The sequence below is a fragment of the Carcharhinus amblyrhynchos genome, chromosome 22 (genome assembly GCF_965287045.1).
Source record: "Carcharhinus amblyrhynchos chromosome 22, sCarAmb.v2.hapA, whole genome shotgun sequence".
Classification (NCBI taxonomy): domain Eukaryota; kingdom Metazoa; phylum Chordata; class Chondrichthyes; order Carcharhiniformes; family Carcharhinidae; genus Carcharhinus; species Carcharhinus amblyrhynchos.
Genome location: NC_137345.1, coordinates 45589017 through 45606715, shown reverse-complemented (window position 1 = coordinate 45606715; position 17699 = coordinate 45589017). Strand labels below are relative to the sequence as shown.

Genomic DNA, 17699 nt, shown 5'->3' with positions numbered 1-17699 from the left:
TTGTTTGGCATGCAGGTAGCCCTGTGTTGCAGCTTCACGAGGTTTAGTTATGCCTGGTTTTGGTGGCAAGGATACAGTGTTGGATATGCTGTGAGGTTAAAGATTGTAGTCAAGTACAATTCTGCTGCTGCTGATGGCCCACAGCACTTCATGAATACAAAGTCTCAAGATGCTAGTTCTGTTCCAACTCTATTGCATTTAGCTTGATGATAGTGCCACGCAACATAGTGGTGTATATCCTCAATGTGAAAATGACACTTTCTTTCTACAAGGACTGTGTGGCGGTCAGTCCTATCAATACGGTCATGGACAGATGCCTCTGTGGAAGGCAGGTTGCTGAGAATGAGGCCAAGTATTTTTTTTCCCCTCTTGTTGGGTTTCCTCACCAGCTGCCGTTGTCTCATTTCAGCAGCTATGTCCTTTAGGGCCGAGTCAGCTTGGTCTGAACGTTTATCACTGAGCCACTCCTGATGGTGGACATTCAAGTCCCCTAACCAGAGTACATCTTTGCCATAGTTAGTGCTTCCTCCAAGTTGTGTCCAATGTGAATGAATACTGATTCATCAACTGAGGAGAGCGTATATGGTAATCAGCAGGAGGTTTCTTTGCCCATGTTTGACCTGCTGCTACAAGAATCAATTCTGAAGACCCCCAGGGAATTCCCTCCCAATTGCACATCAGTGTGTCACCACCTTTGCTGGGTCTGTCCTGTGTGGGGGACAGGCCATAATCAGGAATGGGTCTGGTAAACGAAATTGGTGCTCGTCTTAACCCCCTTCAGGATGAATGTTTTGTAACAATAAACCAGGATGTGGCTCCTCAACCTAACACCAGGAGGAGTTCCATGATGAAGCAACTACATTTGTGTTTTTTAATCTTTAAACCTGTCTGAAAACAGACAGGTGGGCCAGAAGGGACAAGAACGTCAATGCCTTACGAATCAGTGACTATAACATTGTAAAATCTCTATTTTATGCCCTCCAGTACAAGAAACTGACCTTCTGCTACCAAGATGAGATGCAGATAGCTTAGTGACCTTTTTAAAAAATTAATTCAAAGGACGTGGGCTTTGCTGTCTAGGCCTAGTTGCCCTCGAGACGGGGTGGTGAGCTGCCTTCTTGAACTGCTACAGCTCACGTGCTGTGTTTACACCCACAGGGCTATTAGGAAGGGGGTGCCAGGATTTTGATCCAGTGACTGTGAAGGAATGGCAATATATTTCCAAATCAGGATGGTGATGACTTGGACGGGAACTTCCAAGTGGCGATGTTCACATGTATCTTCTGGCCTTGTCCTTCAAGATCGTAGTGTTGTGGGTTTCGAAAGTGCTGTCTAAGGAGCATTGGTAGGTTCCTGCACTGCATCTTGTACATGGTACACAATGACGCCACTGTGGTGGTGGATATTTATGGATGAAGTGTCAATTAAGCTGGCTGCTCTGTCCTGCAGAAAGAGAATCCTGAAATTTACCCAAACTACATCTCAGGAAGTAAAGGTATCTTCTCATCAAGCCTGCAACACATTGTTTCCAGAAGAAGACAATCAAGCTGGAACTCTGTTTATAAAATATAAACTTGTGTTATTCTCTTCAATTGTAATTTCCTTGAGCATGTTTGTGGCTGCTTGTGAGAGTGGATGTCAAAGTTAAAAATTTTAGGGCGAGTGCTGAAATAAAGAATCTTTTTCTTTGCTTAAACCCACAGAAAGCTTGTTGCTAGGGGTTAAAATCATGCACACCCCTTCCTCTCAAAAGCTGATTACAGAAAGTTGGGAAGGGAATAGGGATTTCAGCAGTTCTCTCTCATCCTGTCTATAACATGGGTTATGAACAATACAAGATACCACGCTTCACTTCCCCATGCTGGATGACCGATGCTTGTAGCACTGACATGAGATCCGAGACAGTACTTGCTATTACAGCAATTTGGTGACCATCTAGCTTTCCTCTTTATGCACTTTAATGTTCGGGCTTGAAGAACTCTTTTGATTCAACATGAATCCACGTTATAATGGAGATAGCTGAGTATAAAAAAAAGCATAAGGGTAATCTCTCCGATGAGTCATAGAAAACGTTAAATAATTGTTTTAATTGCTGGATTATTGTCAAATGAAATTTTTAAGGCCCTCACCAAACTTTCCCAGAAAATACATTTCACAGCGGATACCCGGGTCCTCCACAAGCCATTGATCATTTTACTCAACTTAACTGATGCTCACAAACTCAAAATTAAAGTGGCACAATATGCGAAGTGTCACAGTGCCAATATGAAGTTATGCAGTAATATAATTCTTCAACTTTTTTGGGTCTTGGAAATATTCCCTGAGGAATATCACTTCTGGTCATTCCCCTAAGTCCAAGCACCTGAGTAAGCAATGTGAGTGCTTATACAACAGGACCTTCTTGTGCCTTCATGTGCACATATTAAATCTTGTTGGAACAAAGAGAGAAACAAAATTTATACAGGAACAATTATGCTCGTTTGTTTCAGACACTAACTTCTCATGATCACCTGCCAAAGCAAATTATTTCACTCTTCACAAGATGGAAAAAAAAAGTGATGCCTCATGCATTTTTTGGGTTTGCTTGATCACTTTCCCATTATCCTACTTTAGAGAAACAGTAAAAACTGCCCAGTTGACTGACTTCATTTTTAGATCTAGCCCTCGGGCCTAGAGCGAGCGATGTTATATATTAAACCTGCTTCATTAAGTCCTTTGTTGCGTTTGGCATTCTCTGTTGGTTGCTGCCTTTTTCTCATCGGTGATTCACCAAGCAGCTGATGACAAATCTGCCAACTTTTCCCCCTCTTTCACTCTACTTGTGACATGGCTTAAAGAAATATCTCTAGTTCTTGCAACGAATGGGATCTATCCTGGTTACTGAGCCTTTATGTTCATTTTATCAAGCTGAGATAAGCTATGAGCTGTGACAGATTTCTTGTTAAGTGTACAAATCCTGAAGACCATATCAATAAAGAACTTCTTGAACTTGTGTAAAATCTCGTCTGATTGCTAATTTGATTTCAGGCCAAAGCTGTGACACTTATAATCTGACAGTCAACCTTTTTGCACAAAATCAAACCAATAAATGCAAATCTTTACACCATCTTAACACAGCCTCCTCACACCATTGAGAATCAGCCTCTTATCGTCTACGTGGATTACAGAAATCCTCTGAGGATGCAAGCTCTTCAGTGTATTATAATCACTTTCAGATGATATCAATCAAGGAGCAATCACATTAATGCAGGCAGAAATAAAGTTCAACAGTATGGAAACCAAAATTATAATGCTCAGAAAACAAAAATGTTGTTTATTTGCCTTTTCTCCACACAGGCATTTTGTTCAGTTACAGAGAGAGAAAAGAACTATTTCTTCATGGCCAAAAGATACAAAATTAGTTTCAGTTTCTTTAGAACCATGAAGGGCCAAGCTATAAAATTTGACACTATTACAGCCTGAGTCAGGGCAATAACACTTTTTGAAACACTAAGCGCCATCTTGATAAACTCCAGAATGAACACCATAAGAACATAAGAAATAGGAGCAGGAGTAGGCCATCCGGCCCTTCGAGCCTGCCCCGCCATTCAATAAGATCATGGCTGATCTGTCGTGGCTCAGTTCCACATTCCCGCCCTCTCCCCATAACCCTTAATCCCCTCTCTTATCAAAAACCCATCAACCCGCATCTTAAAAATATTTAGCGAGGTAGCCTCCACCACTTCAACGGGCAGAGAATTCCAGAGATTCACCACCCTTTGAGTGAAGAAGTTCTTCCTCAACTCCGTTCTAAACCGCTCCCCCTTTATCTTGAGGCTGTGCCCCCTAGTCCTACTGTCCTTTCTGAGCGGGAAGAGTCTCTCCACCTCTATCCTGTCCATCCCATTCATCATCTTATGCGTTTCAATGAGATCTCCCCTCATTCTTCTAAACTCTAACGAGTACAAGCCTAGTGTATTCAGCCTCTCCTCATAGCTCAACCCCCTCAACTCCGGCATCAGCCTAGTAAACCTCCTCTGCACTCCCTCCAAGGCCAAAATATCCTTGCGTAAGTACGGCGCCCAAAACTGCACACAGTACTCTAGCTGCGGCCTCACCAATGCCCTATACAGCCGCAGCAAGACCACCAGTTGAACTTGAATTAACAGGCACATTATGGTTATTATAAATTACACAATAAAAGGCAAATGCAGCCAAGACAGATCTTAGAAATTGGTCAGTAGTCCATTCAGCATATCTGTTATCAATCTCAGTCATGAAGTCCTTCAAAACTCTGCCTTCCTCACAAAAAATTTCACTTACCCCTCTTCTGAGATTTTGCTGAGTAGTCAGCCAACTGAGTGCACAACCAAATTGATTTCCAGAGCAACGGCCTTTAGCAAAAATAGCACAACCTTCTCGAAAATAAATCTGAATGGTCTAGATCCACCAACATGATCTTCATGTAACAGAAAAGGCGGCAGCTATTGTATATTTGCCTGTTCTCAGCTTCTGGATTAGTGTACAGCTGCCTCTAGCTTCTCAGTCTGCTGTGTACTGCACCACTGGGGTCATCATCAGAGCTCTGGTGGCACTGTCTTTGTCTGTCCTTGGCGTGCATGGTGGCACAGTGGTTAGCACTCCTGCCTCACAGTGCCAGGGACCCGAGTTCAATTCCAGCCTCCGGTCACTGTCTGCATGAGTTTCCTCCAGGTGCTCCGGTTTCTTCCCACAGTCCAAAGGTGTGTGGGTTAGGTGGATCGGCCATGCTAAATTGCCCCTTAGTGTCGGGGGATTAGAAGGTTAACTATGTGGGGTTACAGGGATAGGACCTAGGTGGGATTGTGCAGACTTGATGGGCTGAATGGCCTCCTTCTGCACTGTAGGGATTCTATGAACTTTATGGTTTCAACCAGTTTCAGTCTCCCACAAGTTTTGCTTTCCAATCTCAGTTTCAGTTTCTTTAGAACCATGAATGGCCAGTTTCCTTTTTCAGTTAGGGACTGTCAAAAAATACAAGTTTTGAAACCACAGAATCCATCAGAACGGAAGACTGGAAATTTACTGAATAACTTCAGTTTAACTTTCAATTAGCATCTCTCAAATATTGAAGATATAGCTTCTCATGATTGAAGTATCATTGTCTGACATTAAATGCAGTACGGAAGGAGCTCTGCATTGCTGAAGGTGCCGAATTTAAGATAAAGAATCGAACAGGGGTTTCATTCGCCTATTCTATGTAAGAAAAGAAGTGTTGAGGCACTTTTTGAATTAAGTTCTTCCAGAATCCTGGCCAACATTTATCCTCAAACAATCAAACTCATGATTTATGCAATTTGCAGTCTCTGGGACAATGTCATACATTAACCAGCTGCCACATTCTCCGACAGAACAGCGATTCATTGTGAAGTGCACTGAGAGCTCCTGAGAACAAGAAAGGCACGATAATGTGGAAGCTTGTTGCAGACGAGGATTGAATTATTCAGTCATTTGAAATAAACATTCCAAGCAACAGCAGAAAAAAATGTAATGCTTAAAAAATTGGAAGCAGAGAAGATGAACTGCATGCCTTTGAATTAGATGCAGGCTGTGTGTAAATGCAATTTCTCCCCTCCTGTTAGTTTATTTATCCAAAGGTGAAATATCCAGCCCATAGCTTTGTAGACCACTTGAGTGAATAAGACAATGTAAACAACCTTTCAAAGCTTTTGAGAACTGTGGCTGGGTTATCAGTCTGTATCAGGACCTAGCAGCACAACCCAACATTCTTGCCACATCTCAGATTCATGAACTTCACAAGATCTGATAGCATCTGTAGCTCAACAAGTCCTAATCAATCCAGAAACTGGAAGAGAAGCAACATCAGCTCACAAAAATTTGTATCAGTCCAACTCCCTTCCTGTGGCTTGACCTGTAATTCCCTTCAGTTAAAATACACAATTAGTCATCACTTCTTAGAAGGGCCATGAAAACATGTAAAGAGTCACAGCAGCTTTACGTGGTGCTTACTCAGTGGAAATTTTCCAAGTTTATCTGCATACAAGGCAAATGTATTAACTCAAATGCTCAGTTCATATACACAGAAAATGGTGCAAAAACTCAACTGGTCTGGCATATCTGTGGAGTGAGAAACCGAGGTAATATCTAGTCCCAATAACTTCTTCAAAGCTGAAGAAACGTGGTGGAATTTATACCATTGAAGAGGCAGTGGAGCAGATGGAGCAAAATAGGATGGTTGAGAGGCAGGAGGGATTTGACAAAAATGGCATGGAGACAATCCAAAGACTAAACAAGTTGCTAATCGTGGCATAAAAGTAAGATAGCAGAATGCGTTATTAGAACAAAAGTCAGCACTCTGAAAACAAAACGCACGTACAAGTTACAGATATTTGCTCCATGGGGGGAATCAGGGTTGGGGGAAATACAAAATTAAAGATAGAGGAGAGAATTCATGGTCTAAAGTTGTTGAACTCAATGTTAAATCCAAAAGGCTGTGTACGTGTCTAATTGGAAGATGAGACGCTGTTCCTCCAGTTTGTGTTGGCCTTCAGTGGAAGGCTGCACATCTGTTTAACCTGTGCTTAACGCTCTCTCCACTCACATTATCTGTACCTTTAAGACTTGATTACCTGTAAAGACTCGCATTCCAACCATTATTTTGTAAATTGAGTTTGTGTCTTCATGTGCCCTGTTTGTGAATAGAAATCCCATTCACCTGACGAATGGGCAGCACTCCGAAAGCTAGTGGCTTTTGCTACCAAATAAACGTGTTGGACTTTAACCAGCTGTTGTGAGATGACTTTTTTTTTCTTGTTTTTATTCTAATTCAATCCAATCAAGTCCAATTCAGAGTCTCAACAAGTTGAGACATTCGCAATCCAAGCTGACAAGACAGGGCTCTCACCTCCTGTCTTGGGCTTGATCTACATGATCCAGGCTGATTGGAGTAGGTGTACCTCCTCCAAGGCTTGATCTCATTTGCATCTTAGCCAAAAGGCCAAGATGCCACTTTTAAAAATTGCTTCAAAAGAAGCTAAAATGTAACCTAATGACTTCAACCAAGCACAGCACGTCAATACTACACTTGATCTTAGTCAATAGGTTAAGACTTCTTACACTGCAGCAGTCCAAAGATGGGATTGTTTTCATAATCAAAGACCAGGGATCCAGGAGTCAGCAATTTCTAAATTACTGTGAAATCTTACAAGGGTGCTTTCTGTTTCTGATCTGCTATCCAGTTGAAATACTGTCATTTAATGTACTTTCATACCCTTCCCTGCAATCTAACTCAGTGTATGTATGCCTTTCGGACAAAAGGTTAGTAGTTCAGGTTGATTCGGACTCCCGAGTTGATGGCTTCCATCAGATGAACCATTAAATTGTAGTCCTGTTTGTCTCTTCCAGTTCTTCACACAAGTTCAAGATTATAAAGCACGAAATGACTTGTGTTCTGAATAAAATTGATTCTTCAATTACTAACAGGAAAGCAGACTTGATGATCTTATTTATGGCATCATGCTGGCAGAGAAAGGTTGCTGTGCTTATTTCAAAAACAAACCTGACAAAATGCTATTAATATTTCTGATATTCATTTCAACTTCATCCATAACTTCCAATAACTAAATGGTGAGAAATCCACTTTGCAAAGTAAATTCTCTCTATGTAACGATCAATTTCCAATACTGTATTCAATATGAAACAGTGGAATATATTTTTCATCATAGAGGTATTCAGAACAGAAACAGGTCCTTTGGTCCAACTCATCCATGCTAACTAGGTTTCCTAAACTGAACTAGCCCCATTTGCCTGCATTTGGCCCATATCCCTCTAAACTTTCCCATCCCTGTACCTGTCCAAATGTCTTTTACATGTTGTAATTGTACCCACTTTGACAACTTCCTCTGGTAGCTCATTCCATACAGGCACCACTCTGCGTGTGAAAAAGTTGACCCTCTGGTCCCTTTTAAATCTTTCTCCTCTCACTTTAAAGCTGTCTTCTCTAGTTTTGGACTCCCTTACTCTGGGGAAAAGGCCTTGGGTATTTATCTCATCTATGCCACTCAGGATTTTATAAACCCTGATGAGCTCACCCCTCATCCTCCTACGCTTCAGGGAAAAAAGTCCCAGGCTATCCAGCATCTCCATATAACTCAGTCCCAGAAACATGCTTGTAAATCTTTTCTGTACCCTTTGCAAGTTAGTGATAACCTTCCTAGAAGACAGTGACCAGAACTGTACACAGTACTCCAAATGTGTCCTTACCGATGTCTTGTACAGTTGTAACACACCGGCCCAAATCCTGTACTCAATGCTCTGACTGATGAAGGCAAGTGTGCCAAATGCCTTCTTCACCACCCATCCACCTGTGAGCCCATTGTGAAGGAATTATGTACCTGCAGCCCGAGGTGCAATGTCTAAAATGTAACTTATAATTCACAAGGATTGAATGGTTTATGTTAGACTGCTTGAAGTAAAGATGTCATCAAAGTATTTGTTCCATATTTCCTATTTAAGGCACAAGGGCAAAACTGGGTGCAATGGAATTAATTTGAATTGTAGCTTCTTCTTACTGCTATAGTAAGTCAAAAAAAGACATAGTTACATTGTGCCTTTCGTGGCCACAGGATGTTTCAAAATGTTTTACACTCAATGAAGTACTGGCAGAGTCTCTGCTGTAACATTAGAAATGAGCAAGCAGTTTGGGTTGAGCAAGGCCCCACAACAGCAATGAGATAATGAACAGAAAGTCTGCTTTTTTGTGAGAGATAAATATTGTCCACGACACCAGGGACAACCTCCCTCTGTTTTTATGACATGTTGCTCTCGGGTCTTTGTGACTCAAAAGTCAAGTGAACTATCAATTGAGACATGGCTGACACAGGGAACGGATTTCAGATATCTTAATCCTCTGTCAATGCAACACTTTCCACTGAAATTAACAAACTTCAACCTCCAAAAGATCAGAACTGTTAACAGATTCTAAAGACAACGAAACAGTTATTCTACCAGGTCTGCAGGTAGTGGTAATCCTGTTGACTGCTCCGGTAAAAGACCAGTTTATTCATAGCTGTTATGCAAATCAGAGACAGTGTAAAATAAAGGGAGAAACTCTAAAGGAGGTGCAAGAACACTGAAGATGGCAGGCCACATTGAGAGAGCACATAATAAAGCATATAGTATTCTGGGCTGTAATACAGCATTGAGTACCAGTGTAAGGTAGTCATGTTGATCTTGTATAAGACACTAGCTAAGGCCTCATCTGAGGTACTGCATCCAGTTCTTGTGCACCATACTTGAAGGAGGATGCAAAGACATAGCACAGAGTACAGAGAAGATTCACAAGATTGATTCTAGGAATAAACAACTCACACAGAATCACAGGATCCCTACAGTACAGAAAGAGGCTATTCGGCCTATTGAATCAGTACCGATCACAATCCCACCCAATCCCAATTCCTGTAACCCCACATATTTACCCTGCTAACTCCCATGACACTCGGGTCAATTTAGCATGGCTAATCCAATTCGAGTCATCCAGACTCGAAACGTTGGCTCTATTCTCTCTCCAACAGAGGCTTCCGTCTTTCCCAGAACATTCTATTCCCAATCCAGCATCCGCAGTAATTTGCTGGACTATCTCTGGTGTCCAGCGACAATACCAGTGCCTCACTGTGATTTAACCCTCACATCGCCAGTGTATACCTGGTGGATTTGCACTGTACAAGACCACAAACTGGTTCCTGAGATGCAGAGTCCTGCCCACATCCCAGAGCAGCTGGAACAATATAGTGTAGCTATGTGGATAGAATAGAGAGATCATATCGGTTTTCCTTCGAGAAAGAGAGGCTGGAAGGAGCCTCAGAGTTATTCAAGATCCTGAGGTATATGGATAGAATAAATAGGAAGAAACTGTTCCCTCTCAAGCGTACATCAAAAACTAGAGGGCACAGATTCAAAATAATGGACAAAACAAGAAATGATGTAAGAAAATAATTTTTCACCCAGAGTGCTTGAAGTCTGGAACGAAATTCCTGAGACAGTGGTGGAGGCAGGTTTGATTGAGGGTTTCCAAAAGCGAATTGGATTGCTATCTAGAATGTACAAGGTTACACGGATAAGGCAGCAAAGTGGGACTAAGTGGAAAGCTCCTTCAGAGAGCCAGTGCAGGCTCAATGGGCTGACTGGCCTCCTTCTACACTCTAAAAATAAATCCGAGATTCTGCTTCGTGCTCATAAGCTGCAGGCAGATGGGTGAATGCACCTCAAAATGCAGGGAGCACGAACAGTTAAACTAGAAAAATCCTGAGCAAGGGCACCATTAACTGTTTGCTCAGAAATGTAAGTTAATAATCACAGCCAAGTTACATTACTTTAAAACCTTCTTATGTGAAGAACAGAGTGCGATATATTACACAGGCTTCAAATTAAGTAGATTAATATGACAACGCATTGAGAGGAAGAACCGATGAAAATTATACAAGTTAAATGGTACAATTTTAAGGCAGTGTAAGCTCATGAACAGCCTGTGGTGTTTCTGCACAATGGTAGCCAGACATTTTAAAGCAGTGAAGAAAGGATATGGGATCCTGGGTTTTTAAAACAAAAGAAAAGGAATTACACAAAACTGCATAAAACAAATTCTGCTCCAACTGGAGTACTGTACGCACTGAGTGCAATACATTTTTGGGAAACATGAAGGCTTTGGAGGCGGTACAGAAAGTTATTAGCATGGTTGTAGGATAAGGGATTTTGGTTACATGAATGGGCTCGAGAATCTGGGGTTGTGTTCCTTACAGAAGAGGCAGCCAAGAAAAAATATTGAATGGTTTAGAGAGTTTCCATGAGTGCCTTTAACCAGATGGCACAGATTTAAGGCAATTGGCAAATGAACAAAAGGAGAGGAGGTGGGGAAAATGTTGAAGCAATAAGTGGTGAGGATTTGGAATTCATTGCCTGACAGGGTGTAGTTTGAGGGAATTAAATAAACATGCACAATTTGCAGGGCTATGGAGACTGTGACCAATTGGACACTTTTTCGAAAGAAGTAAATAATGTAGACCCGTTCGATGGAATGGTTTCCCTTTAGGCTTTAATATTCTCATGATACCGCAGCATCAGAATAGTGACCTTAAAAAAACACATGCATGCTTCAATAAGCAACAGAAAATCAGTTTTGGTTATCATGTTCAGCATGCTGAAACAACACAGGATTGTCATAATAACATAACAATAAAATAACCCTTTAACGGGCTCATTATTGTGAAGGATGACTTGTATCCACAAAGTCTTCAAATTTCTGACTTTTGGACAAAGCTGCTAGACACACTTTTTGTAAATCTCCTGTATACATCAATTGGGTGACCAGGTCCCTCACTCAACCATAACTGGAAAAATGAACTGATCTAATTTCTGTTAGTGAAGCTTCCTACGTTAAATTGTCTGGCACGTTCCCTACACCACAACAGTAACTTGACTTTGCAACTACCTCATAGGATGTTGGAAAGCACTTCACAGCGAAAGATCACAAAAACTGTCAGAGGAATGCAAGTCATCAATATATTATTGGTTTGCATAAATATAACTCAAGTTCAACTTGCATCCACACTGGAAGCAAATTACTGAAGATGCCCGGAGATCCGAACAGACAAAAAAATAACAGTTCTAGAAAACGAAGCAGTTCTGGCAATGTCTGTGGAGCGAGAAAATGTATCAAGTCCAATAAGACTGCTCTGAAGAAGATTCAAAATAAATACTGTTTTTTTCTCTCTCTCCACAGATGCTGCCAGACCAGAGTTTTTCCAGAAATCCTTGTCTTGACTGCATTCAAACTATCTTTGAACAAACTTTTCTGTTGGGGAATAAAGCTCAAACCAAGTTCAGTAAGCTATGGGAGTTGGTATGTGACAAGGGGCAGGCGGTGGAGATAGTCAATAGCAAGGGATCAGGAGATCAGTGGACTAAAATTGCTCACGAAACTCAGGTCTCTCTCTCGATCCAACTCTTATTTATTAGTTTATAAAATCCCAGAATTTCTCTGAATTTCAGACCATTTAAGAAATCTGGTTGCATAAACACATACCTTTTCTTTTGCCAGGAGATTCTTTAGTTGGAGATTTTACAACTGTTGTGTCCTCGTGATGATCGATTATCGTTTGTACTTTAGTCTGAAACTCCTGAAGCAGGTTTTGGGCCCAGCGTGCTCTCGCTTCCATTGTTTCACAGTGTCTCACCCAATGTTTGCAACTATCATCTGCAATCAGTGATTAAGAGCAATAGATTAATGCCAACTCCACACTGAAGGGATGAAGTCTGAAACCCCCTTGAGCAGCTCACCTCATAACCTAATCCTTACGGCAACACATTGTAGCAGTGACAACTTCAGCAAAGAGCAAGGCCATTACTGAAAACCCTTCCTACAAATCAGCGCCACAACAAAGCCAGTTTTGAAACTGAAGCTCCTTCAGCCAAACTGAGCCTGTGTGGCCACTTGGCTCTGGTAATCTGGTCCTCAGGTCCTCAAAGCAGTTCAACTTTTGCGCGTGCTAATATTTCTCATTTCGTGGTTTGTCCAGTTCTAATTTTGATGGTCTGAGGGCTTGGAAATGCCGGTTTTAGCACCATTGTTTAACTTATGGATGTATTCTGTAAGAAAGTTGTTAATAAAAGCAGTTTAGGGATATATGCAAATTAATAAGATACTAATATTGATTTTATGTATGTCGTCCGCCCCAACTCAAGGTGTCATTATGCCTAAAGGAAGGTGTCTGAGCTAATTCCTACTCAAAGAGCAAAGTGTAATTGCAATAGTGATATATTCAAAGTTCCTTAATTTTTCTTGCCACTTTTGAGATTCTCTCCTACTACCCTGTATTACTCCCGGTGCTGAGTTTATAGCTCTCAAAGTCGACTCTGACATATCTAATTACTCCCAATGTGCGTCCAGGTCTTTTGGTGACAGAATTCACTCACTTGCCCAGTGGAAAGGATAGCAATCCAGACTCAAATTCTTGAACGTTAACTGTATAGCACCTCCAGCTACACGATGCTTGGATTCTCCTAAGGAAAAAGGGCAAAACATGTTACAAAAACAATAGCAGAAAGGATAAAAACCAGAGTAACATGGTGGCATAGTGGTTAGCACTGCTGTCTCACAACATCAGAGATCCACGTTTGACTCTTGGCTTGGGTCACTGTCTGCGTGGAATCTGCAGGTTCTTGCAGTGTCTGTGTGGGTTTCCTCCCACAGTTTGAAATACATGATGGTTAGGTGCATAGGCCATGCTAAATTCTTCCTTACACACCTGAACAGGCACCGGCGCATGGCCACTAGGGGATTTTCACAGCAACTTCACTGCAGTGTTAATGTAAGCCTTATTGGACAGACTGAAGCCTGGACCAGCATGAAACACAGGCATGAATCTGGGAGGTATCTCGTACTCCCACCATCTGCAGTTTTCCTTTTTTAATCTTATAAGTGTATAACTGCAAATTAGTACCGCCCCGAGTCGCACCCCTACTCCAGCCCACCCTCTCACAAATGACATTCTGAGGCAGCAAACAGCTCTTAGGAATGACAAAATGTCTGGGGTCAAAGTTGGGAATTCTTTTTAAACAAATGAAGCTTTAGCCCTCCATCCTCTTGGAAGTAACATTTCACAGCACTCCCACAACTTCATCAAACACGGCAGATTTACTTTAACTGCTTTGTATTCTTGGATGGAAATCTATTCTCTCATGCCAGACCTTCATCACAGTAACAAGTTTTTTCATTTTACACATATCCTCAAAATAACTTATGGCGTGCATAAATTGCAACGAAATACAAACTTGGTCAGTTGCCAACACGGTGAATGCCAGTACCTTGCTCCATTGAGATACCATCATCACATATATGCAAATCCAGGCGCGAGATATGACTGTGATAGGATGATTCTTTCACATCATACATTTCAAAATACTGGCTGATACTGTTCGAACTGTTACTTGAGGAAGTTGGATGCGTTCGCGCCTGATGGGTACTGGGCGCTGATCCACTTGTCTGTAAAAGATAATAGTCACAAAGATAATCTGAAAAGGTGCAGTGAATTACAGGGAAATGGCAATGAACAGCAACTGGTAGCTTAGCGTGGAACCTGTGATCAAACCTCCCTCTCAAGGACGGGCCACCAGCCGTCAGGAGACATCCCATCTGATATGGATGCTTGCTGTATGTTCATTTCTTTTTGTAGTGGAGGGATACTAACAACATTGATGTACATGATTTAACAGTAGAATGCAAAGAATATAGAGATCCAGGGAAGAACTTGTACAAGATGTGAGTGACCCACTCTATGTTGTGGTCATACTGCAATCATGGAGAGTGTTCTGAATGCTTTTTGGATCATGTGATGAGCACTCATTAAGGACCTATGTACAGATAATAGAATTTGCTAGTGCAATGTATCTGAAACTACAAACAGGATCATTTCATGTGAAATAACAGAGGATGCTGGAAAATCTCAGCACAGCTAACAGCATTTATTTGGAAAGAAACAGTTAATGTTTCTATCCTTTGACACTGTCAGAACTGTGCATGTAATGAAATCCATTCATTCAGTGTCTCTGCATGGTCTATGGTGATTGCAATAGTTAAAAAATCTGTTCCCCTTTACACTGTCCTCAACCACCAAAGCCATTCAGGGTCCGCCGCTGGTGCTTTAGCACGTACACCACATCTATGGTGGTCACTGTTTTGCGCTTGGCGTGTTCAGTGTAGGTCACCGAGTCTCTGATCACATTCTCCAAAAACACCTTGAACAACACGCGGACTTCCTCGTAGGTCAAGCCGGAAACACGCCTGACGCCTCCGCAGCGAGGCAGAGGCCTGATGGCAGGCTTGGTAACGCCTTGAATATTGTCGCGGAGCACCTTGCGGTGCCACTTGGCTCCGCCTTTACCAAGCCCTTTCCCTCTACCAGGCATAATCAACACCAAATGATGCTCCACAGCTGGTTACATTTTCTGTTGCCTGGTAAAAGGCAGGGGCCCTTGGAGCATTGTGATGCCTGTGTACTCCAGTGCTTAAACTAATCAAGCAAAGAAAGCAGACCACCATGGGTCTTTGAGACGCTACATCATTTGCTGTTTCTGTTGTATGTAAACAAAATCCATGGTGCTCTTGAAGAGTCGACAGTTCTTGTACCTTAGCCAAGATTCAACCCTCAACTCGCATCACCAATACAGATTAACTGACCATGTATGTGAATTAATGTTTGAAGACATTGTTAGGCAATTTTCACACAGCAATCTTTTCCACGTACACTTGCTTTCAATGTAAATTGGGACATATTTGAAAGATCATTTGTAGGTCCAGATTTCGAGGTCAGATCTACTAAGCTCCTTCAGCAGACTCCCTCAGATCTTGTTATGTACAATTGGATTTTAAAGACCAAAGAGTTCTGATTTATTTTGACCCTTGGCAGGACTGAAATCAAGACCAATCTGGATTCTGAACAACATAATTCAACGCAATCGACATTGGTCTGGACGTTTTCTGTGCAAAAACATACATTACTTCTAAAAAGGTGCAATGGCTTTTATGACATTGCCTTTGATACAAACACACACAACTAGAAAAGACACATCATATAAAAAGGCTTTCCGTCCATGCAAGGTAGTTTCTTGTTAGGTTATGGGACAAGTTCAACTTTTCCCACTTGCCAAGTAGCAGCAGTAGTTTTAAGTAATCTATGTTTGTAATGTTGGATATTAGAAATTAGATATAGGTTTATTAGAGTTTAATTTTGTGTTTCTGTACAAGAAAGGATCAAAACTCTAGTTAGATTCATGTTAAACAAAGGATTCGCACATAGGGGGTTTCTGGTTTGAGCTTAAACTGTCTCTCGACTATGCTTAGAGATCATCCAACTAGAAAAGTAAACAAGAGCTTGGGAAAAGTGAGCTGTTGCTTAGCAGCCAGGGGCAGCTTTAAGAGAAAGACTTTTGAGTTGCGTTTAATGGAATCCAGAGCAGAAGAAGCTTAATAATACAAACTAGGAGGAAGGCCATTCAGCACCAGGAACTAGCTCCACCATTCAACATCATGAATGATTCCCTATCTCAGTGACATATTCCTGCTTTCTCCCCATACTCCTCGATGCCACTAAAATGTAAAAAAAATTTTCTTCAATACATTCAATGACTTGGTCTCTCAGCCTTCTGTGGTAAAAAATTCCACAGGTTCACAAACCTTTTGAGTGGAGACATTTTACTTCATCTTAGCCCTAAATGGTCTGCTCACGATCCTGACACTGTTTCTTCTGGTTCTAGATTCCCAAACTAGGGAAAACATCCTCCCTGTATCTCGCCTGCCCAACCCTCTCACAATTTTATACGTTAGATCTCTTTTCATCGTTCTAAAATCTCGTATGCCTGGCCAAATCAATCGCTCCTCATAGGACCGTCCCACCAATCCCAGTATCACTCTACTAAACCTTTACTATATTCTATAGTAACTATATCCTTTTTTAGGTAGGAAGACTAAAAAAGGCATGCAATATTCCAGATATGATCTCATCACAGCCCTATATAAATGAATAAGACATCCTTACATCTCAAATTAAATCCTCTTACAATGAATGCCAACATAATATTTGCCTTCCTAATTGCTCGCTACACCTACCTCCCCACTTTCATTGACTGGTGAAGGACACTCAGATATTTCTGGAAGATTATTTGTGCCGCTTTTGTGAAGACAGAACCAAAGTATGTGTTCAATTTTTCTGCCATTTCTTCGATCCTCGTTGTATTTCCCCCAGTTTCTGACTGTAAGAGATCTACAGCGGTCTTGGCTAATATTTTTCTCTTTGTATATTTGTAGGCATCTTAACCGTCAATTTCTATGTTCGCTGCAAGTTTACTCCCATACTCTACTTTCCTCCTCTTGATCAAATTTTTATCCCTTTCTGCTGAAATCTAAAATGCTTCCAATCTTCAGGCTTGTATTTTTTGTGTCACCTTTTTGGATTTATTATTCCGCATTTCTTTTGTAAGCCATGGTTGAGCCACCTTTTCTTTTATTTTTGTGCCAGACCAAAATGAATAATTGCAATTCTTATACATTTTCTTTAAATATGAAAACCACTGCCTATCCACCGTCAGGTAAGGTTGCCCCATCTATCCATGTCCATTTGTGCCTCATACCCTCACAGTTCCCTAGTTTCAGATTTGACTACTTCACTTGCCATCTTAATGAGGAATTCTATCATATTACGGTCGCTGATCCCTGAGGGACCCTACACAAGATTGTTAATTAATCCTTTCGCATGGCACAATACCAAGTCTAAAATAGCCTGTTCTCTGGTTGGTTCCTCAACATATTAGTCTTAAAAAAAAAACACCACATACACATTCCAGCAACTCCATTTGTCTAATCTACGTGCAAATTGAAGTCACCCATGATTACAGTTATACCTTTATAGCATGCATCTCTGATTTCTTGTTTGATATCTTTCCTTACATCCCTACTACTGTTTGGAGGCCTTCAAACAATTCCCAACAACGTTTCGGCCCCTTGGTGTTTCTTACATTCCACCCATACAGACAGCAGTGAGACAGACAACAGCTCGACCAGAACAGAAACAACACAAAGGAACAGTGAGCAAGAAAGCAGGAGTCTAGAAATTGAAACGAGGCAATTTTCCAGAAAGAATGAAGTTATAAGGAAAATAAGAACTGGAATG

At 41.3% G+C, this 17699-nt stretch overlaps 1 protein-coding gene across 2 annotated transcripts in view; it reads right to left on the bottom strand.

Moving 5' to 3' along the window:
- Nucleotides 1–17699, bottom strand: part of LOC145357109 (bridge-like lipid transfer protein family member 3A) — a 157733-nt gene that overhangs the window by 57974 nt on the left and 82060 nt on the right. For both annotated transcript variants that reach the window (XR_013889254.1, XM_080210239.1), the window contains exons 8-10: nucleotides 13840–14017; nucleotides 12949–13035; nucleotides 12059–12229 (exon numbers count right to left, since the gene is read on the bottom strand). Coding sequence is in view for 1 of the 2 variants with exons in the window: in XM_080210239.1 (XP_080066365.1) it covers nucleotides 12059–12229; nucleotides 12949–13035; nucleotides 13840–14017 (436 nt within the window). In the remaining variant the exon portion in view is untranslated. The remainder of the gene's footprint in view (nucleotides 1–12058; nucleotides 12230–12948; nucleotides 13036–13839; nucleotides 14018–17699) is intronic.